This window comes from Myxocyprinus asiaticus, chromosome 49 (assembly GCF_019703515.2).
Source record: "Myxocyprinus asiaticus isolate MX2 ecotype Aquarium Trade chromosome 49, UBuf_Myxa_2, whole genome shotgun sequence".
Lineage (NCBI taxonomy): Eukaryota > Metazoa > Chordata > Actinopteri > Cypriniformes > Catostomidae > Myxocyprinus > Myxocyprinus asiaticus.
In genome coordinates, this window is record NC_059392.1 from 7,817,278 (window position 1) to 7,841,826 (window position 24,549).

Below are 24,549 nucleotides of genomic sequence, written 5' to 3' on the forward strand. Positions count from 1 at the left end.
GGCATTGCAGAGGTTCCTGGGGTTCGCTAATTTTTATCTGAGGTTTATAAGGAACTACAGTCAGCTCGTCTCACCTCTAATGGACCTCACCTCCACACACACTGACATTTGTTGGTCCTCACGAGCTCTGGCCATGTTTTCTTTTTTCTCTCTCTCTCTCTCCTTTTCTCCACAATTTGGAATGCCCAATTCTCAATGCGCTCTAAGTCCTCATGGTGGTGTAGTGACTCGCCTCAATCCGGGTGGTGGAGGACAAATCAAATTTTCCTCCAGCCATCATTAGCGCAGGACATACATTGATTCGTAGCCGCTTGCCCCATTTGTGTGACTAATAAGATGTCCTGTGAACCCCCAGCTGGGCTCCTCCAACCGCTGCCTGTCCCTTCGAGACCCTGGTCGCACATAGCCATGGATTTCATAAGTAGTCTCCCCCCCTCCCATGTAGCTCAACATGGCTACAGTCGTTTTGACTGTAGTGGACCAGTTCTCGAAGGCAGCTCATTTTATTCCGCTCCCCAAATTACCTTCAGCGTGGGAGACAGCAGTAGCAGTCATTAACCATGTCTTCCACATCCATGGCCTCTCGGTCGATGTGGTTTCTGACAGAGGCCCCCAATTTGTGTCATGTTTTTGGGCAGAATTCTGTCGACAGCTGGGGGCCACAGTGAGTTTGTCCTCTGGGTTTCATCCTCAGACTAATGGGCAAGCTGAGCGGGCAAATCAGGAGCTGGAAAAGGCCCTGCACTGTGTGGCCTCCCGTAATCAGTCTTCTTGGAGCGATCATTTAGTCTGGGTCGAGTACGCCGACAACTCCTTGCAGTTGTCATCTACGGGGTTATCACCCTTCCAGTGCAGTCTCAGTTATCAGCCCCTTTTGTTCCCTGCACAAGAATCCGACATACAAGTTCCATCCACCCACGCCTTTATGCAGAGTTGCCGATGCACCTGGAAAGCCACTAGAGAAGGCCTGATATGGACTGCCGCTCGCTCCAAAATCAAACCTGTTTTACGTTCAGAATTACACCCCGCCACACCCATCCCACCTCCTCTGCGTCTTGTTGATGGCTCTCCGGTATACACAGTCAGGAGACTGATCAGTGTCAGGCGGAGGGTTAGAGGATTCCAAAACCTGGTTGACTGGGAGGGTTATGGACCAGAGGAGAGATGCTGGGTCCCGGCTCAGGACATCCTGGACCACACCCTCATAGGTCAGTTTCATCTCTGGCAAGGTAATTCTGCCAGGGACACCAGGAGGTACTAACCTTACTCCCTCTGCCTAGTTGGTCCTGTCTCATGTATCTGTTGGTTGTCCGCGTGTCGGTTGTGTGTGGTTGCCTTCCAGTATTGCTGCGTGTCAGCTGGTCTTCCACGGAGGATACCTCATCTCTGCCCACTTGTCGGGAGTGAAGTTCACTCATCTCTGCTGGTCGTTGTTCTGCATCTCACAAAGCTTCAACGGAGGATTCTACAAATCTGTTCCTGACTTCCACAATGCACACACTCATCCTACAAACACATTTTTGATGGATTGCCTCTTGCACGACTATGATGTGCACGCCACTGGAGATCGCGTTCCGCTGCTGCAGCCGGTGCCAGGATTTTCTACATTTCCCAACCCAGTGACTGCTCATTATTACTGTTAATAAATCCTTTGAACTGTTCCTCTGCTCTTGGGTCTGTTTGTCTCACTATCGTTCATTGCAAATACACTTGTTTATTTATTTATTTTCAGACATGGACTGTGATAACCCCATGTTTTTGACACGTGGTATTTTTTAAAGTACCTTGGAGTACCATGATAGTATCATGAAATATGAACATGATCAATCATTCAGTACCATGGCATTACCCTGGTAACGTGGTGCATGGTGCGAAGGCGCGATGAGAAAGTGTGAGTGCAGGGCGATCGACTGTGTACCGCGAATACTACAAGGTCCTTGAATAACGTATAACATGCAAGAAAGGGCAGCTGGTGGAGTTTCTGTTGCCCCCTAGGGTATGATGGTGCCCCCTAGGGAGCTGGTGCTCTACTTAGACTGTGTAATATACATATAGGGAGTGGTGGTACTGTGGTAGCCTAATGGTATTTTTCTGAAAGTGATGGCTTATTAGTTTCAACAAAACCAAACCGGCTTTGGCTGAACCAGACAGCTCCTTCAGTTTATGTCAATATTTTATAAAAGACTAATTTAATGTCTATCACTGAAAGCAACCACTCCCATTATAATTAATAAATCTGTGTAAACTGCAGGTGCACGATGACAGAAATGTTGTAGCAGTTGAGTATTATTCGTTTGATGAACTTTGCCAAAAGCGAGTGAAATTATGTTGTAATCAGACTATGTTTTTAAGGTGAATGTTAGGTGGATGTTTTAATGAGTAAAATGTACCACCCTAACCTAAAACTTGAACCTAAACCTAACCAATAGTATGGAGAAGGCAAATGCGACAGGAAATGCAGATTTTCTGAAGCAACCACATAATATCGTGTTGCTTCCACGACATTTTTGGCTCACGTGTTTGACTGGTCTCGAAGCTCGGCCCTCCGAGTCCAAAGTCCAACACTCTATCAGGTGTGCTATGTGCAAGCTAATCACATTGGAATAAAGTCCAGAATATACTTCGGTCAGACCTGAACACTGGGCATCCGCGTACAGGACGTGTGATGCAAATCTCATCATCAGCAGAGAGCACGAGCATTAAAAGCACGCAGTCCGGTTTTCAATGCACAGAATGCGTATGCACCTGGAGTTATTTGTACTAATTAGTGGGTCCACAAGGTGGCAACACTTACATTTTGAGCTGTTGCTGTCACAAAGAAGCACTAGAAGAAGATAATCGTCGCTAAACATCAGGAGACGAAGGTAAAAACAACAACATTGGATGTGCAAGTGTAGAGCACGTGTGTGAGGAGGTCTGGAGATACCTGCATTTGTATAACTCAAGTCTGAAGGAATATAAAGACATCATTATTGGTCTAAACTCCTGAAGAGAAAGTCTGGTGTCTCGTAGCACGCATGCGCCAACCACCTGTGTATGTGCGCGCAGTTATATGGAGTATACTTTGACAGGCTCGCGTTCGAATGTACACAGACACTGAGCATTCATGTCAAAATAGAAGTATACCTAGGGCATAAGTGCATAAATCTAGGTGGGTCTGTAATATAAGCCTTAAAATGTATCTTTTTTAAAACGATGTGTTATAGTAAAAGTGTTTCGATATCATAACGTAGCAGTGTGTGAGTAATAGTGTGAAAAATACATGTTTATAAAGTCATAATCAGCCATTGTAGATGTGATTTGTGTGAAAGTGAATAAAACGCACAGTTGTTGTTGTGCCTCTGCAGTTTCCTGGTGAAATTAACCAGTGAAATGTAGAACGCGGCACTTAAAAGCAAGTTTGCAATAATGTGGTTATTATAACGTTTATTCTATGAGACCAGGTTAGACTCTCACAATCCTGCGGTTAGACGGTTTGTGGAAAGAATAAAAATGGACGTCTGATGGTTGAAAGAATAAATTAATTTCTAAATTTAAATTTAATTATGTCTTTCAACTTCTGATTCCATTTTTTTATTTTAGGTAGCAAGGTAGCTTTTCTTCATGTTTCATGCATGAGGCCCAATGAGTCCTTCTGAGGAAGTACTAGTTACTAAATTTGGAAGTTCGCAAGATTTGTGGCATTGAATCTTTGAAAAATAATCATGAGTTTTGTTAACAGCACATATTAGCAATTAAATTGAATGTCCTATCGAGCACAAAATATCTGTCTCTGGACGGACAGAAAGTTTGACCGCAAAGTCGCGTTTTTCCTCCAAATGGTTGTCTGTAGAACCGTACATGTAGACCGCACACTTTGATAACTTTGTTGCAATGCAGTATATTATTGTGTTTGCAGTGATTTCAGATTAACTCATCTTTTTATGACACAGAAAAGCAAAATATTACTTATTTTACAAAACAACCCCTTCATGCCTAACTGGGTAGTTCTTAGCCAGAATAAACTGCAATATGGAGACATCCTACTAGTAAAAATGGAGGTAAACGGATGGATGAAAGTAAACCTGATATTTGTGGACTAATATTTTGTGGTCCGATCTTCCTTCCTTTCCTCAAATTTCATACACTGCCAAAAACAATATCAAGAAAAGAGCTATTGGGCATGCAAAATATTTCTGACAATGCAGAAGTGGTTTTGTTCTCTCACATGGAACAGGGCAGACTAAAATTCAACTACAGAAATGTCATAGCACTGAGGAATAGCGGGCATGGTATAGGTAATTTCATGGGGAACATTTTTCACAGCATATCAAAAATTCATGCATCAACAGTATATATTGGCAATATGCACCCTGCAGAGCCTACAGTGACTTCCTACTGGTTTTGATATAAATACACCAGTTACAGTATTTGCAGTGAACACAGTATCTCTAGGGTCACACAAAAGCCTGCATATCAAAGCATTCTGCAGTATACATTTTGTTTAAGGTGTTTATTAATATTAGCCTAGCATTAATACATTTCCCCTTTGGGATTAGTGAAAATACTTTGTAAAACAGATTTTAAAATCGGATTGGATGAGCTATGCAAAGTCAATATGGAAGCAATAAGGATTCTATACTAATGTGCCAAGTTGCTACAAACCACCACCCCTTGGGTAAATCTAACGAAAATGCATACAGGTCATATATTTAACCCCAAAATCAAAAGTTAAAAAAATAAAAATAAAAAAAATTTGAAATTTTACATATTGTTACATATTACATATTTAAAAACATTTATTTATTCATTTTACATATTTTTCTACTTATTTTTATAGTATATTTATTTTAAAATCTTTGCTACTTTGTAATTTTTACATTTTACTGTATATTTTATGCATTTTTAAGGTAATATTTAACTTTCCATTCAATGTGTTATTTTTTCTGTTATATTAAAAAAAACTGAATAAATAATAAAAGCATAAAATCAAATAAAGATAAATAAATAAAATGCATAAATTTAATTCGAGGAAGTGGAATGGGGTTTACTGTATTACATTAAAACATTACTGTAATATATATATATTTTTTAAGTCAGTTACTACTATAAATTACATAGACTTTACAATTTAAATAAGATATCATTATGTATTATACAAATGTGTTTATTTTTAACCTATGTTAATTGGGGGGGGGGGTAGATCATATGTAGCTTACTTTAATTCGGGGATATGGGATGAGTTTTAATGTACTAGATTAAAACATTGTTTTAATAACGTTATTTCTTTTGTCAGCATAAATTATAGTCAGTACAACAAATACTACTATGAACAAATACTCTACAATTTCAATTAAATATGATTATTTATTTATTTTTATATTTCTGTCTTAACCTATGTTATTGTTATTTTATAAAAACGTATAATAGTACATTAATAATTAAAGTAAATAAAAATAAAAAGAGAAAACAACAAGTATATTTTGCTTTCTTTGGGTTTTACTGTATTAAAGTAAAACATTGATTTTAGACATATTACAGACAGTACAACAAACACGTCTATGATGTATAAATACTTAATTTAAATAAGATACCATTATTTATTCATTTATTTTTTACAAAACAGTAATGGGAATTTTGAGCAAAAATCTTGAAGGTCCTAAAATAGGCTTCATTTTCTTAAAACAAAATTATATATATATATATATATATATTCTTTCTTTCTTGACAAGTGATTTGAAATTCAACCCCTTAATCTTGGTAAATAACTGTAATGCACACCATATCTGTTTACCAATCATCCCAAAGTCAAAATAAATTAGCATCTGCAGTTGTTGCTTCTTTCTCCAATACAGTATATCAATAAATGCACTGGGCTCATGTAGTCCTGTACTTCTACCTTCACCTCTAGGAAATATCCATTTAGCACAAATTCCTACTACAGAAATTTAAATTTCTAATGTACTCCCACCGACATTATGCGATGCAAACTGAATTAAATCCTGTCTTCCTTTGCATCTCATTCTGGGCTTCAGGGCAATTGATTCAGTTTAAATTTAAGGAAGTGGGAGGGGATCTTTGACTTAAATGAGGCCTCTAGATACTTCCTGTGTTTGCCATATTGACAGCCCATAGATGCATATCCCTGGGACCACAGTGTTGTAATGTGCTTAAACAAGATCCATATCCCATCCAATTAACAACTTCAGCTCTGGGTGAATTACACACATTACACATACACGTGCAAATGTCTTAATATCACTTATAAATTATTGCCAAGGTACATATCATAAATATGCAAATGCATTGAGCACACAAGATTTTATGTGTGAAACGCACCACAAGTTGTACAGTGGTGGTGCATGCTAATTTGAATAATTCATGAAACTGCATTGATATGCAGAGAGACTTTTAGTTATCACAAACATCAAATGTAAGAATATCAAAACCTTTACGCCCACCATATAGGGAAGCATTTACTGAATAACCCCTCAATTAAAGACACAATATTAATTGATCACCACTTAATTCATTGAAATAAAAAATTAGCACTCAAAATCCTACACAGATCGCTTCTGGAAAAACTTTACTAAAGTTACTGAATAAGGCAAAATTTCCAAATGATAGTTTGGATAATGTGTAATTTAGCAACAGATCAATTAATATGGCTGGCACTGGGATCCCGACACGTTTCGTTTTGCCTCGGGTGATAAAAGCGAAAGGCCTCTTCAAAGCCATGAGTTCAAACTTAATAAAACATGCATAAATGTACAGTCTTTAAAATAATAAAAGTCATCATCAATGTAAAACAACCACTCACTGTATGACTGTTTTAGCAGTGACTAAAATAAATATCACTTTATTGCAATTCAAAACACCTACTCAAATCATGTACAGAGTAAAACAATATTTCACAAAATTTCAGGCAAATAAAAATGGGAGTTGAATTAAACAACAAAGGCTTTTAAATGGTTAAATTGTCCATGTTAAAGTGTTGAATATCTCTCTCTGTAACAACAAATAAATGTGCATGAAAGAGGAACCGCAACCAATGGCCTCAGTTTTCACAAGTCTGATTTTTCTGATCTGAAGACAAAGTCTTCTGTGATGTGGGAGCTGGACCACTTGAAATATCAGATTTCTTCTTTTGGATTGTGGATTTAGATGAAGGACCAGCATCTGTAAACATCAGAATCAAGACATATAAACAATAGTTTCATTATAGCTAGAGTGGACAACTGCATCAACAGTGTAAATTATAATAAAAGTAAAAAAGAAAATTCAAAGTGGTTTGAAACCCAACAAATGTTACTGACAGCTGAGGTTTATTGGGAAAAAAAATTTACATGAGAGTTTATAGATAAATATTTTGCATTGATCTGTACCAGGTGGAGTTTGGTTTTCTAGTTGAGCCTCTGGTTGGTCCACCCACAGTTTATGCTTTGGGTTGTTTGGGAACCGTTTGGTCAGTCCACAACTTAAACATCTCACAATGGTCCTACGTTGTGGCCTGGGTCCCCCTTAAATATATGGTTTAATATATAATATACTGGGATGGATGGATGGATAGATAGACAGATCAGATAGACAGATAAGAAAGATATGTGGATAGATAGATTAGATATATATAGATAGATAGATAGGCAGATAGACATGTGGACAGACGGATAGAGCAAAAACATTATGACCACCTGCATAATATGCTATTTGTCCTCCGTGTACTGCCAAAATAGCATCGAACCGCCGAGGCATGAACTCTACAAGACCCCTGAAGTTGTCCTGTAGTATCTGGCACCAAGACATTAGCAGCAGTTCCTTCAAGTCCTGTAAGTTGCAAGGTGGAGCCACCATGGATCGGACTTGTTGGTCCAGCACATCTCACAGATGCTCAATCGGATAGAGATCTGGTGAATCTGGAGGCCAGGGCAACACCTTGAACTCTTCATCATGTTCCTCAAACCATTCCCAAACAATATGTGCAGTGTGGCAGGGCGCATTATCTTGCTGAAAGAGGCCACTGCCATCAGGGAATACCATTGCCATGAAGGGGTGTACCTGGTCTGCAATGATGTTTAGGTGGACAGGGGTCATCATGGGCACTCTGACTGGTCTGTGGCTACGTAGCCACATACGCTTCAGGGTGCGATGCACTGTGTGCTGTAACACATTCCTCCAGTAACCATCATTAAAATGTTCTGTGACTTGTGCACCAGTAGACCTTCTGTCAGTTCAGACCAGATGGGATAGCCTTCGTTGCCCTAGTGCATCGATGTGCCTTGGGCGCCCAACACCCTGTCGTCGGTTTGTGGTTTGTCCCTCCTCGGACCACTGTCGGTAGGTATTCACCACTGCTGACCGGTAGCACTCCACAAGCCTTGCTGTTTCAGAGATGCTTTGATCCAGTCATCTGGCCATAACACTTTGGCCCTTGTCAAAGTCGATCAGGTCTTTACTCCTGCCCATTTCCCCTGCATTCAACACGTTGACTATGAGAACTGATTGTTCACTAAAGAACTAATCTACCCAGACCTTATAATGTGGCCTTGTTAGGAGATGATCAACGTTATTCGATTCACCTGTGAGTGGTCATAATGTTTAGGCTCATCTTGTATTAGACAGACAGACAGATAGATGTGGATAGATAGATATATAAATATATTAGATAGATATATTCATAGACAGACAGATATACAGTTGAATTCAGGTTTACATACACCTTAGCCAAATACATTTAAACCCAGTTTTTCACAATTCCTGACATTTAATAGTAGAAAACATTCCCTGTCTTAGGTCAGTTAGGATCACTATTTTAAGAATGTAAAATATCAGAATAATAGTAGAGAGAATGATTTCATCTTTTCTTTCTTTCATCACATTCCCAGTGGGTCAGAAGTTTACATACACTTTGTTAGTATTTGGTAGCATTGCCTTTAAATTGTTTAACTTGGGTCAAACTTCCACAAGCTTTTGGAAGAATTTTGGCCCATTCCTCCTGACAGAACTGGTGTAACTGAGTCAGGTTTGTAGGCCTCCTTGCTCGCACACGCTTTTTCATTTCTGCCCACAAATTCTCTAGCGGACTGAGGTCAGGACTTTTTGATGGCCACTCCAATACCTTGACTTTGTTGTCCTTAAGCCATTTTACCACAACTTTGGAGGTATGCTTTGGGTCATTGCCCATTTGGAAGACCCATTTGTGACAGAGCTTTAACTTCCTGGCTGATGTCTTGAGATGTTGCTTCAATATATCCACATAATTTTCCTTACTCATGATGCCACCTATTTTGTGAAGTGCACCAGTCCCTCCTGCAGCAAAGCACCCCCACAACATGATGCTGCCACCCCCATGCTTCACAGTTGGGATGGTGTTCTTCAGCTTGCAAGCCTCACCCATTTTCCTCCAAACATAACGATGGTCATTATGGCCAAAACAAAACTGATTTGTTTCATCAGTCCAGAGGACATAAAGGTCTTTGTCCCCATGTGCACTTGCAAACTGTAGTCTGGCTTTTTACGGCAGTTTTGGAGCAGTGGCTTCTACCTTGCTGAGCAGCTTTTCAGGTTATGCCGATATAGGACTCATTTTACTGTGGATATAGATACTTGTCTACCTGTTTCCTCCAGCATCTTCACAAGGTCCTTTGCTGTTGTTCTGGAAATTATTTGCACTTTTCACACCAAACTACGTTAATCTCTAGGAGACAGAATGCGTGTCCTTCCTGAGCAGTATGATGGCTGCGTGATCCCATGGTTTTTATACTTGCGTACTATTGTTTGTACAGATGAAACTACAGGCATTTGGAAATTGCTCCCAAGGATGAACCAGACTTGTGGAGGTCCCCAATATCTTTTCTGAGGTCTTGGCTGACTTCTTTTTATTTACCCATGATGTCAGGCAAAGAGGCACTGAGTTTGAAGGTAGGTCTTAAAATACATCCACAAGTACACCTCCAATTGACTCCAATTAGCCTATCAGAAGCTAATTGGCTAATTGTCTAAAGGCATGACATCATTTTCTGGAATTTTCCAAGCTGCTTAAAGGCACAGTTAACTTAGTGTATGTAAACTTAGGACCCACTGGAATTGTGATATAGTCAATTTAAAGTGAAACAATCTGTCTGTAAACAATTGCTGGAAAAATTACTCATGTCAAGCACAAAGCAGATGTCCTAAACGACTTGCCAAAACTATAGTTTGCTAATATTAAATCTGTGGAGTGGTTAAAAAATGAGTTTTAATGACTAAGTGTATGTAAACTTCTGACTTTAACTGTAGCTAAACAGACAGACAGATATATTAGATAGATATATAGATAGACAGACAGATATGTGGACAGACAGACAGCCAGACAGACATGTGGAGAGACAGACAGACAGATAGATATATTAGACAGACAGATAGACAGACAGATATGTGGACAGACAGAGATAGATATATTAGATAGACAGACAAGCAGACAGACAGATAGGCAGATAGACATGTGGAGAGATAGACAGATGATATTATATATATATATATATATATATATATATATATATATATATATATATATATATATATTATTACACAGACATGTGGAAAGACAGACAGACAGAGAGACAATAGATAGACAGATAGACAGCCATGTGGACAGACAGACAGACAAACAAACACTAGACTAGAATCTCACTTTTTTGTCGAACACTTGATGTGACACCTGGTACCAACAAAGTGCAACATTTCTTGCAAATGGTTCTTTTCACTGAATGATCTCTGTAGAGAGAAACAATCATGTTTTAATGAAGCACAAATGTGTGTGTAATAAAACAATCCTAACCATAATTACAACAATCACTTATCGTCATAACAACTAATGACAAACTGATTTACCTGAGAATGACACAAAAAAAAGTGAAAGCACTCACTGTCGGAGCACCAGTCGTTTAGAGATGGTCTTTTGAGTGAAGCAGTAAAATCTGGCCAGTTCAATATTTTCTGGATTTTGGGCCAAAACACAATGAGCCGCCTGAGATCCATGCAAACATCATGAGAAGTTTTGAGGATATTAAAATGAATGGATCTGACACGAAAACACATATCCCCAGACTTACTTGATAGAGGAAGTTCAAGCGTTGAAATGCTTCTTTATCTTTTACATTCCCCGCCATGTGTCTTTATGAAAGCTTTGGGTGTCTGGTTTTGACACCCAGTCTTAAAACAAAAATATTAACGATGCTGTAAAACTACCAATATGAAACTCAAGCGACAAAAACGTGTTTGCTTGTTTTTATCCTCTTCCTCTCAGCAGCGGGTTAAATCACTATATCTGCCGCATCCCGCCTTCTAGTGGAACAGCGGTGTAATGAGAGAAATAATAGCCTACTTCAGATATTCGTAGCTGCAAATAAATTTTCAAATGTAAATAGTCTAAAAATGACCGTATTGCGTCTCAAAGTGACGAGAAGAGGTTTGTTTTAGTAGTCTAGAAATAATAATTCGTTCAGACTATTTGTTTTTGTTGGCTTGCTGTTTGTGGCTGCTGTATAACTGTATTATAAATTACAGCATTTTTCAGCATTTTTCAATACAAGTTCAACTTGTATTCAAGAGTAAAGTGAATTTAAATTCGTTTCAGACTTCTGTTTCCTTGTTCACCAAAAAGATTTGTTCACTGATTGGTTCAGTCACTATTTCCGCAAGATGGCGTCTTTCATATTGTGAGTGATTCATTGAATCATTGATTCGTTAGTCAGAAACGATCGACCGAAACGCGATAATGATTCATTCACTAAGAAGATACTTTCAAAAACACTGATTCGTTCATGTATGAAAAAACAATGTTTATTTACACTCGCGTCAAGTCAAAAGATTGGACAAAATAACAGGAATATGACGAACAGCACAGAAAATTCGGAATTTATGTGCATCATCGTAAATAACGAACCGCGTCCACAGTGTGTTATGTCCTCGTGAGGTGATTTAAAACCTGTGAAACTAATTACACACTTTCAAACCAAACACCCGACATTATGCCGTTAAAAGTCATGGTTGACAAACCAAACATTAACAGTGACCAAAGCCATATTTTACATGTTTTTAAAACGTCTGTCTGTCTGTCTATCTAATATATCTGCCTAAAAACACATGTCTGTCCACATCTATGTCTGTCTGCCTGTCTGTCAGTCAGTCTGTATGTCTGTCCATATGTCTGCCTGTCTGTCTATCTAATATATTTGTCTGTCTGTCTAATATATCTATCCATCTATCTGTCTGTCTGTCCACATGTCTTTCTGTCTATCTATCTAATATATCTGTCTGTCTGTCCATATGTCTGTCTGTCCACATGTCTGTCCATATGTCTTGCCTGTCTGTCTATCTAATATATCTATTTGTCTGTCTGTCTGTCTAATATATCTATCAATCCATCTGTCTGTCTGTCCACATGTCTGTCTGTCTATCTAATATATCTGTCTGTCTGTCCATATATCTGTCTGTCTATCTATCTATCTATCTATCTATCTATCTATCTATAATGTCTGTCTGTCCATATGTCTGTCTGTCCACATATCTGTCTGTCTATCTATCTAAAATGTCTGTCTGTCTGTCCATATATCTGTCTGTCTGTCAACATATCTGCCTATCTGTCAACATGTCTATCTATCTAATATGTCTGTCTGTCTGTCCACATGTCTGCCTGTCTGTCTGTCTATCTATCTAATATATCTATTTGTCTGTCTGTCTAATATATCCATCCATCTGTCTGTCCACATGTCTGTCTGTACATATATCTGTCTGTCTGTCTGTCTGTCAACATATCTGCCTGTCTGTCAACATGTCTATCAATCTAATATGTCTGTCTGTCCACATGTCTGCCTGTCTGTCTATCTAATATATCTATTTGTCTGTCTGTCTAATATATCCATCCATCTGTCTGTCCACATGTCTGTCTGTCTATATATCTGTCTGTCTGTCCATATGTCTGCCTGTCTGTCTATCTAATATATCTATTTATCTGTCTGTCTAATATATCCATCCATCTGTCTGTCCACATGTCTGTCTGTCTATATATCTGTCTGTCTGTCCATATGTCTGCCTGTCTGTCTATCTAATATATCTATTTATCTGTCTGTCTAATATATCCATCCATCTGTCTGTCCACATGTCTGTCTGTCTATATATCTAATATATCTGTCTGTCTGTCCATATGTCTGCCTATCTAATATATCTGTCTGTCTGTCCATATGTCTGCCTATCTAATATATCTGTTTGTTTGTCTGTCTGTCTAATATATCTATCTATCCATTTGTCAGTCTGTCCACATGTCTGTCTGTCTATCTAATCTATCTATCTATCTATCTATCTTGGAAACATGAGCAGATAAAGTTTTGTTCCTGTGTATCTTGGGCTAAGGGAAGGGGTGTAACTGGAGTAGGCATTCAAAACTGGAAGCCAGCAGTCTCTCTCTCTCTCTCACAGTGGACACGCTCTCACAGGGTCCTTTCTCACCTCTCTAAACCAGTCTGTCAAATCACGGCAGCATGTGAAACCCCCTGCAAAACTTTTTTTCAGGATACTTCAATAACCGGCTTTTAAATGTGCATCTCTTCTGGATGATATTTTGTACTCTTTCCAATACTTTGGCTGACAGGGCTTTATATGGACTGAAATGGTGCAATGCTCCATAGGACAGTGCCGCGTATATTTTGGATGTGTTGGATACTGCTTTTCTGTCTGTTAATATGCGGTGTTGAGTGTGCCCGTGCACAGAGCTGTCATGAAGTTAAAACTGCTTTCCAGCTGCGCCAAGTTGGTCCATTGAAATGGGTTCCAGAGACAGCAGAAACAGGTTTGTTCACATGGGCTTATTAGGCTATTATCATTATCATATTGTTCACATTCTGACAACAACTTTGAATACTTGCAATATTTCCAAAGATCTTTTTATTCAGCCATTTGATTAAAAATTAAAAGTTTGTAGTTTAAAGTGCAACTTAACTCCACTTACATCCCTATAAACAAATAATAAATACAGTAAATAAAATTACAAATTTCTATCAAACTGAATTGATTAATCTATAAATGGTGTAAATATAATCAATTATCAGTGTAAGACTGGTCATATAAGGCAGGGTGAATGAGCAGATATAATCTGTCTTGATCTATGTAACGTATCTCACACACTTTTGCCCACGTCTGCTCTCTTTTACATGCACCTTATCTTCTTACCTACATTAACTTATGAAGGTGCATCAGAATTAATGTGAAATATTTCTTTGAAATTAATGCAGAGTATGAACTTAAATCAATTCATAAGTTTTAAGCAGCTACAGTTGATTTTGCTTTAATTGAACTAATTTTATACTTGCAAAGTTAAGCATATTTAAAATCAATTTAAAATCTAATTAAAGTCTAATTTAAACTTTATAAATAAATCTTAAATCTTGCTTTTGCCAGGAATATGTACTGTATATATATAGAGAGACAGAGAGAGAGTAGTAATAGCGATGTATATGATGTATAGATGTTATGAAAAGTGTATGTTTTATATTATGTAACTGGTCATTTCTTTTAAGATTTTCACCGTTTTCAGTCCCCTTTTTGCATTTCACTTTCACTGTATTTGTCTTTCAATGTGACAAATACATTTTTCTAAGTACAAATATTCCATATAATTAGTTATGTATATGATTAAAAAAAAAAAAAACCTCAATGTGTAATAATTATGCAAGAATTCGAAAAATTTTAAAATAGTTTAAGTATGTCATACTGCTGTTGTCGCTTGACCTGTCAAGTAACCAATAACATGGTGATCTTGAATGTGTACTTATTTATGCAAACTGTAATCTAAAATGTAACTGAAAAAGTTGTCTAACCACAAGTCATTTTGATGACAGGCCATACATCAGAAATGTCAATGCCGTTGATTTATTGTATCACCATATATGTTGACTGTCAAATGCCTTTCATGTTCTACATTTAGCATGAAATAAAAAAGACATTTCTGAATATAAACCAGCTCAAAAATGTTTGGAATATGTTTGAAATTGTAACAAAATGTTGCTGGGCATAAGCAGTTTGTCTCAAATTGTTATTTACGGAAAGGTTAGACAGGAAAGCATAACACAACTAAGTTTTATTATTAGTTTTTAAAGACATAGCGCACTCAAATTTCCCCTCAATCTGCAACCCCTCCAATGTTCAAGCCAAATCTATGCACTTGGGTGAGAGAGGTCAGGAGTATCGCTGTGATTACAATTAGCTGTTCTAATGCACCGCTTATGGGGTGCCATCAGTGTAAGACTGGTCATATAAGGCAGGGTGAATGAGCAGATATAATCTGTCTTGATCTATGTAACGTATCTCACACACTTTTGCCCACGTCTGCTCTCTTTTACATGCACCTTATCTTCTTACCTACATTAACTTATGAAGGTGCATCAGCTTGTAATAAATAACATGTTATCCCTCCATAGATGCAGATCTACTCATCTGCAAGCACCAGGGTCCCACCTGCTGCACTCGCAAGATGGAAGAGAGCTACTATGCAGCCGCCAAGAGAGACACACTCCAAGACATTTTCTCCTATAGCTTAGAACTCAAATTTCTCATCCTGGGCCATGCCTCTTCCCTCCAGGGTATGTATGCGGTATCAAGTGAAGCTTATTGGGAAGGCTGTCTTGGTCAAATAAACACTGGGCCATGTGATTTTTGCATTTGTACAGGTGCTAGAGATCACGGGGTCGAGTCCTTGCAACAGCAGGTGGTTGACTGGATGATACCACTTTGTATACATGTATGGGAGGCTCTTACAGTTGTGTTGGTGCCCTTATTTCTCTAGTTAGTAGTGTTTGCTAAGGCAAGCATTACTATTACCATTGCTACTACTATTTGCTCGCCTTCACAATTAAAAATTGTTAAATGCAAAAACAAATTTAACCCATTTGCATGTGTGTGATAAGTGTCATTTCTGTGTACAAGGAGCTTTGCAACACAGAACATGTACAATGACTCTGATTTCTGGGTGCTTTTTTTATTGCCAACTCTGGAGCGCTTGAACTTTAGCAGGTTGCAATGGACGTGTTGACAGGGTAGCGTACTAGTTGCACATCGCCATGCGCGAATTTCCAAAACTTAGTAATTTACTGTATATTCATGAGGAAAGTGATACATGCTTGGACTATTCAGTAATATTCATCAGGAAGGCGCTACGTGACTGCTTAGAGTATCTATAGCCCAACCCTAACTCTTCCTCTAAACCTTATCCTAACAAATCAGGTATCACTTTACTCATTACAAAAATGAGCTAACCAGAAATGTTCTATTTCTGGGCAGGTCCAAAACATGTGATAGATGGTAGCTGGGGTCTGTTTGCACCTGTCACATACAGGACTTAGATTTGGAAACATTCTTGCAAGTTTAGCTTTAGAAAAATGCAGCTGGTGTAGCACTTTAAACTGTATTAAGGCATGCCTTGAGCATATGGAGGAGGAATGAACATTTGAAAGAGCTATGCTCCACTCTTCATTTGAATTCCTAAATCCTGTTCCCACTGCTCTTTAATATGGGATACAGAGGGATTACACCTACTCATAATCGCTAGATAAATCTTTGAGATTGAATTGCTCAAAACTAGCAAAAGTGTTGTCACTAAATACATTTTCAACACATCATATTCCCCTGTCATACCAAATTTGAAAGCCTTTTCTAGTAAAGATGGTTGAAAAAGGTTATTTTTAACTATAGGTGATTGAATTGAAATATTTGGAATACCCAAGCATTTCCTAAACTGTTTCACAATACGTAATGACTGATTTAAAATTACAGTACCAGGAATACTATTAATTAGAAATGGCAAAGATGAGCAGAGCAAAGCAGGCAATGAATGCGGATTACTTGTTATTTTTTTCAATATGAAGCCATTCTGGAGTTACGCCTTTCCAGTAAAGGGAAATAGCATTGAAATTCGCAGCCCAATAATATGAACGTAAATTTGGAAGGACAAGCCACCTACATCCTATGGTCTCTCCATAAATTCTTTCCTTATTCGAGCCGATTTATTATTCCATATAAAGGAAGAAATCATCTGTTTAAATATCTTAAAAAATGATTGCGGTATAAACACAGGTATGGCTTGAAACAGATATAACAATTTGGGTACAATATTCATATTTACAGAATTTACTCTTCCAATAAGAGATAGTGGTAAAATAGACCGTTGTTTAATATTCTTTTGGCACTGTTCTAATAGAGGGGTAAAATTGACTTTGAATAAACTGTAATAAGATTTAGTGACTTTAATGCCCAAGTATGTAAACGATTTGACTGATCATTTAAATGGCAAGTTGAGATCAACTTCAGCATTCCTAGTGATAGGGAAATACCCACTTTTGCTAAGATTGAGTTTATACTCAGAAATTTCCCCAAATTCAGAAAGAACATTAAGGACTTCAGGTACTGTTGTAATGGGGTTAGAAACATAAAACAATAAATCATCAGCATACAGCGTGATCTGTACCTTGTATTTTATTGTTACATTTAAGAGCAATTGAAAGCAGTTTTATAGCTAGAACAAAGAGTAGTGGACTTAATGGATCTCCCTGTTTGGTCCCTCTGTGGATAGGAAAATAATCAGATGATATATGATTGGTATAAACTGAGGCAGTTGGATTAACATATATAAGCTTGACAAGTTTAACAGAATTATGTCCAAAGCCAAACTTACTAAGTGTATAAAAAAGATACTGCCACTCTACTCTATCGAAAGCCTTTTCGGCATCAAGTGATTACTGTCTCCGGGGATGGAGTGTCAGACTGTGTATAGATTAATTAGACAACCTTCTCAAGTTGAAATAAGACTGTCTGCCCTGGATAAATCCAGTCTGATCATCTGAGGTTATTTGAGGAAGAATTTTTTCGAGGCGAAGAGCTATGTCTTTGGAGACCACTTTACCATTACAGTTTGTCAAACTGATTGGTCTACATGGTGAACAGTCAAGTGGATCCTTATTTTTCTTTAATAATAATGTAATAGATGCTTGGCGGAGTGTAGGTGGGAGAACATTATTTTCTAATGCTTCTGTATAAACTAAAAGTAAAAGAGGGGCTAATTTATCTTTGAACTCACTTGGAACCCATCTGGACCAGGGGCTTTACCACTCTGAAGAGACCTAATTGCAGTGTCAATACCATCCAATGTGATATCTTGTTCTAATTCTTTCTTAGAGTTGAAGTCAATTGTTGGAATGCTCAGATCCGAGAAAAAAGCATCAAAATAATTAACATCTACTATTGAATCTAATGAATATAATTTAGAATAAAACTCTCTGAATTGGTTATTTATAGTTTGATTATCATCTGTTAAAGAACCATTTTGATGGAGTTGTTGTGCTAACAATTTGGATGGTTTATCCCCCTCTTCATAAAATCTGCAACGGGACTACTGCTTGAGTAGTAGTTAAGAGATCAAATTCAGTTTGTAAACCCACTATTTCTTTCATCAGGTTAGGGGTTGGAGAAACTGCTATACGTCTATCTAAACTATTAAATTTAGAAGATATGTCCTCAATCCTCATATATGCATTGCGAGAAATAACCTATCCTCTAAGATACGCATTAAGCGTCTCCCAAAGAGTTGAGGCTGCGATGCCCTCAGTCCTGTTTGTAGCCAAAAATATATCTATTTCTTCTGCAATAAACTGCACAAAGTTAGAGTCAACAAGCAAGAGTGAGTCTAGCCACCATGCCCGTTTTGTCTTCTGTTTTGGAAGTGTTATGTTGATACCTACAGGGGCATGGCCAGAAATCACAACTGGATTATTATGTTATTATGCTCAATAAATAAGGATCCACAAGAAAAAAATCTATTCTAGAAAATATTTGTGTACATTAGGAAAAAAAAAAGAATACTCTTTTTTTTGTTTGTTTGTTTTTTTGTGGGATTTTAAAATCTCCATGGGTCCATAAATTTATTTAATCCATAAATGCTTGAAATGTTTGCACCCATTTTTTTGGATTCTGAAGTGGTCTTTATTGCAAAGATGAGTTTCTTGTAAGAATGCTATGCCTACCCCAAGGTGCTGTAGTTGGGAAAGTACCCTTTTCCTTTTAATCACATGGTTTAGACCTTTTACATTCCAGATTATTATGTTCACATTGCTATTACCTGGGATTACTTGCGAATTACCATGTGACATTACCATAACTTTCAATATAAAAGTGACTGCCCATTTGAAGTGATAAAGAGCACAAAGTGATGCACAAAAACAATTAAAAAAAAGATAACACCCCTGAAACAGCATTTAACAACCAATGAACAGGACGCATATTATCCAAAAAATGACAAAATGACATAAATCCCCTGTGATGCATGTACTGTACATACACTGTTGGACAGTATACAAATAAAAAAATACTAGTGAGAGTGTAAAAATGTTTTATCAAGACTACTTTAGAAGTTTACTGTAAGGTTGACTGATATATCGGTTTTACCGATTAAACGTTGCAAATAGTTGCTTTTTGGAACAATCGGTTATCGGCAAAAATCTATGGCGATAGTTGCCAATAGTTGGTTTTCCCCATCCGTGTTCCTCTGTGGCCGGCACAATTTTTATTTGATAATAAAGTAATCTAAATTGAAGCAAGGGCATGCAAAAAAAAAAAAAAAAAAAAAAAATGCTTTTCCACCACTTTAGTTATCGGTATCGGCAAAATCCACTAGCGGTCGACCTCCAGTTATTGTGCTAAAAGAGTTTAAGAAACACCCACATACAAATCCCTTCAAGTTGCCTTTGATTAGGGTGTTTGCCAGATTTAGAAACGTATTGAGATTTTTCATTACTTTATCTAAGCGATCAGACTTATTTTCATCTGGTGGATGATAAATGGGCAGAAAAAATCTCATAGCTTTTATAGCAGAGACCTGGGTCATATCTAGAGATCAGAATATCACTTGCGTGGTGGGATTTTTTTACTTGGGCCAACAAGCAACCACCTAGCAACGCCCCAGAACACCCTAACAACAACCAATGCTATGCCTTGTAAACCAAACCACCAGAACACCTTATCAACTGCATAGCAATGTTCTTCCAACCAACCTGAACACTTTAGCATTGTGGTAAGGACTGCATGGCCAAGAACCACTCACATGTTCTTCAGAAAATGTAGAAATCTAGTCTCTCTTTGGCTTGTTCCATTATTTGGGATTATATTATTAGCTGTGTCCCTTATTTATGTCACAAGAATGCCAACCCAAGATACTGGGGTGCAGCCTGCATGACTCCGACAAGGAGTTGTACACCGTGACTGTTATTTCGAGATTTAAAAAAAAAAAATTTTGTCTGCTGTTTTTCATACTCACAAAATGATCCTTTATCTGACTGCGCTTTCCTTTGAAACAGTACATGTGCCTCTTATGGGTTGATTGGCACTTGAGGATTAGGAGAAGTCCTTTTAGAATCAGTGTTTGAATAAAACAAAGAGAACCAATCAGATTCTCTCACACAACACACAGGCTCTGTGCATGTCATTATCTCACTCCAGTGTGTTTTATGTTTAACATATGAACTTGTTAAACCATGTTAGCTTTAAATATACAACATTAAAACCCTCGTCCAACCAAATATTTAAGTTCCCCCAATATGTCCGCCCGAACTTCTCAAAAAACATTTCAGGTTCACAGGAAAAGGGCACTGTCACAGTTCTCTCTGTCTTTTCTGCCAGCTGAGTGAATATTTAACGAGTTTAAAGCAAACCAAGAGAGAAATGTTGAAATGCCTTGGGTATCCTTGGCGATCCATCTCAGTGAACCTCAATGTATTGCTCTATAATGAGAGCTTCTGAAAAGATCAGTTGTCTTTTTCGGCTACTTTCCACATGGTTGTAGCTGGTGTCCTGTTTAAAAGACAGAAGGTTCGTAAAGTGTTTTTCATTCCCATGTGAAAGTGGATTTTTATGCAGACAGCTTTAGTTGATATCCCTGTGTGTTTAAGGGTAAAGTAATAATTCAAAAAAATAAAAAAAAACCTTGTTGACTCTATTTAGAATGTGTCTGTTAAAGGGTTTGTTCACCTTGAATGAAAAATTCTATCATTATTTACTTGTTCCTAACCAATATGAAAAAGTCATACAGGTTTGTAATAACATTAGTTTAAAAAAAAAAAGAAAAATACATTTTTGGGTGAACTATCCCTTTAAATATTTTTGTGTCAGTATCATTACTTCCATTGTATTTGTTCATACCAGGCTTTGTTTAGTCTGAGATTTCTCATCCCTTCTTACCAGAGCAATTTCACTTCAAAGCAAACCCAACATATGTTATTCACATACTCGCTATCCAACAAAGCTCAACTATCATCATTAACCTAAAAGGTACTAAAAATACTGTGTGCTACCTCACCTTCTCTTGATCTAAATTCAGTCCTGGATTTTATACAACATGTGAGCGATGGTTTTCTGACACAGTTCTGCTTTAAAGAACGTCCCAGACCAAATCCAACAGGCACTGATCATTGTAGAGTTAATAGAGTGATCTGAGGCACAGTCATCCATGTTAACCCTTCAATCCTGCTGTCACAGAGGTTAGTTGTGGTGACTCCCAGACAACCTTGATCTGCGTGACCTCACATGCCTGCATGGCCCAGACCCATATGAGAAAAGGGCCTGTTATCCGATCCAGATGTAACCCCCAGCAATTTTACCCAATAGTGAGGTGTTTGGGTGTAGTTGCCTGGATACACTGTAGAAAGAATTTTTAGACATTTAGTGGTTTAAATTTTTAAAAATATATATATAATTTGCATAAATAGCTCATTTAAAATGGCTGATGAACTGAAAAGGCCACCTCAGAATAACAACTTAAATTTTGGTCTGTTCCTCAATACTATGGTATGGCTTGGAATAAACTTGGAATATAATTTAAAAGTCATATGGGCTTATTTTATGGTAGTTCTATTCTATTTTATTAATATTCTCTGGTCACTATATGCTTTTTGTTGTATTAACAAAAGCAACAATAAAAATATATCCTTTTGTGTTCCACAGAAGAAAGTAATATAGGGATTAAAATTATATAAGTGTGAGTAAATGATGACGGGATATTCAAGTTTGTGCAAACTATAGTAATTTGGGGAAGTCCAATGATTTTCCAATTAGTTCACATTTGCAGCCAGTACAACTTTCCAGTGACTCACTCATATATCTCAGAGTGTCATTCTACATCCAATACTTTAATATGTTCTCCACTAGGTAGCACCACCCACCTGACATGCTTCCTAAACACATTCATCTGAGCCCCCCACCTCAGTTATGTGGTTTTGGGTTTAAAATGTAGTTGGAATTACGGGGTGGCTTGAATGCCATTGGAAGATCAGTGAAAGTAGGAATGCTAACTTTGTTTGCAAGACCAGTGATGCTGCAATTCAGAAACCCTGCTGGTTTTCTTGCAGAACCTTCAAGGCTTGTTACAGATAGACTCTTTCCTGTTGAAAAATCCCCTGACTGGTCTTATCTGGTCTCCCAGCCTGGTCAGGCTCGTCAGTTTGCTGGTTTTGGGCACTTACCAATGGTCAGGATCAAACTGGCTGAGGACCAGCTTGGCTAAGCTGGGAGACAATCTTAAACCAGCCAAGACCATTTTCAATAAGGTAAAACCAGCTGAGGACCAGACTAAGATGAGAGACCAGCTTAAAACAGCAAAGACCACCTTAAACCAGCAAAAACAAGCTGAGGACCAGCTTGGTTAAGCTAGGAGACCATCTTATACCAGCTTGGACCAGCTTGGCTAAGCTGGGAGACCATTTTAAACCAGCCAAGACCATCTTCAATAAGGTAAAACCAGCTGGGGACCAGAATAAGATGGGAGATCATCTTAAACCAGCTAAGACCATCTTAAACCAGCTAAAGACTGCCTTGGCCTCTTAAAGAAGATAAAACCAGCTGAAGGTTGGCTTGGCTAAGATGGGAGACCAGTTAAACCAGGTACTATTATATTGGCTAAGATGGAAAACCAGCTGAAACCAGCAAAGAGCATCTTAGAGAAGCTAAAACCAGCTGAGGATTGGCTTGTCTAAGCTAGAAGACCAACTTGAACCAGCAAAGACCATATCAAACCAGTTGAAACCAACTGAGAACCGGGTTGGCTAAGCTAGGAGACCAGCTTAAACCATCTATTGCAATCTTGGCTAAGATGGGAATCCAGCTGAAAACAGCAAAGACCATCTTAAAGAAGCTAAAACCAGCTGAGGATTGGCTTGGCTGAGATGGGAAACCAGCATGAACCAGCAAAGACCATATCAAAACAGTTAAAACCAGCTGAGGACAGGGTTGGCTAAGCTAGGAGACCAGCTTAAACCATCTTTGACAATCTTGGCTAAAATGGGAAACCAGCTGAAACCAGCTAAATCCATCTTAAAGAAGCTAAAACCAGCTGAAGTTTGGCTTGGTTAAGCTAGGAGACCCGCTTGAACCAGCAAAGACCATATCAAACAAGTTAGAACCATCTTAGGACCAGACTAAGTTGGGAGACCAGCTTAAACCAGCTATAACCATATTAAGCTAGCTAAAACCAGCTGAGGTTGGCTAAGATGGGAGACCATGTTAAATGATCTAAAACCAGTTTATGCCAGCTAAAACCATCTGAGGAAACCATCTTAAACCAGCAAAGACCATCTTAAACCAGCTAGAACCAGACTCAGGTCCAGCTTGACTAAGCTGGGAGACCAGCTTAAATCAGCTAAGACCAAAATAAACTAGCCAAGACCAGCAAACAAACAGGTGTTCTTTTGTCCTTCCATCAGTAAAGAGCAATCATGTTTGGCTTCTTAGCATGCTAATCATTCATTCAGAAACAAGACAGAGCTTTGGTTGTTATGAATAAGATGACACTAAAACAAACTGCACTTAGAAGGGTTTTACCTGCTGACTACCTAAATACTGTCTGTCATGTCACACAAAAGTTAATATGCCATTGTTAATAATGTGTATGGTACTATTCTCAACTTCCATTTGCAACACCAAAGCATAGGTTATAAGATAGTCGCATGTGTCACGTCTCTCCAAACTAACCTTCAACCCAACAGCGCCAGCCCAGAAAATCCATGGATTAAACGTTGTCAGCTCCCATTAGCCCATTGGAAAAAGAGATTAGATGTGTACGAAAGAGTCGTAAGCAATGTGAAACCAGGCCGAGGTATACAGAGACTGGCTGGTATGTTTGACCCTTCCGTAAATGTCAAACAAAATTACCACAATTGTTGCTCCTCTCATGTTACAAATGTTTATACGTATGTATAAACAAAATGGCTGCTCATGGATGCAAGCACATGGTATCTTTTTATGGACCCCACTAGCTTGCGTTTAGGGCCATTCATTCTGTGGGTAAAGTTTGTACAGTTGCAGAAACTTTCAGTTACTGTGTTTAGTTTCAACGTCTAAAAGAAAAAATTATTAAGTCTGCAAATGCATTAACTGGAGTGAAGAAGACACTGTTTTATTTGTTTTTGCTTTTGTACATTTCAGGTGTCTTAAAACAACAAAAGCAGACTTACTGTATATGCCGACATTTTCAGAGATGGACATGTTAGGGGCTGCTCACAA

At 38.0% G+C, this 24,549-nt stretch overlaps 2 protein-coding genes across 2 annotated transcripts in view; one reads left to right on the plus strand and one right to left on the minus strand.

The window, feature by feature from the left end:
• Positions 1 to 6,803: 6,803 nt before the first annotated feature.
• On the minus strand, positions 6,804 to 11,283 carry LOC127437938 (ribonuclease P protein subunit p21-like). The gene is made up of 5 exons (XM_051693110.1): positions 11,070 to 11,283; positions 10,884 to 10,984; positions 10,649 to 10,731; positions 7,365 to 7,499; positions 6,804 to 7,158 (listed from the first exon to the last, which is right to left on the minus strand). Exons 1-5 carry the CDS (start codon positions 11,124 to 11,126, stop codon positions 7,037 to 7,039), a joined length of 498 nt encoding a protein of 165 aa, XP_051549070.1. The 5' UTR covers positions 11,127 to 11,283; the 3' UTR covers positions 6,804 to 7,036.
• Positions 11,284 to 13,441: 2,158 nt separating this feature from the next.
• LOC127437927 (glypican-5-like) overlaps positions 13,442 to 24,549 on the plus strand; it is a 64,554-nt gene continuing 53,446 nt past the window's right edge. Inside the window, exons 1-2 of the mRNA XM_051693095.1 lie at positions 13,442 to 13,804; positions 15,432 to 15,593. Of these exons, the coding sequence (XP_051549055.1) occupies positions 13,633 to 13,804; positions 15,432 to 15,593 (334 nt within the window). The 5' untranslated portion in view covers positions 13,442 to 13,632. The remainder of the gene's footprint in view (positions 13,805 to 15,431; positions 15,594 to 24,549) is intronic.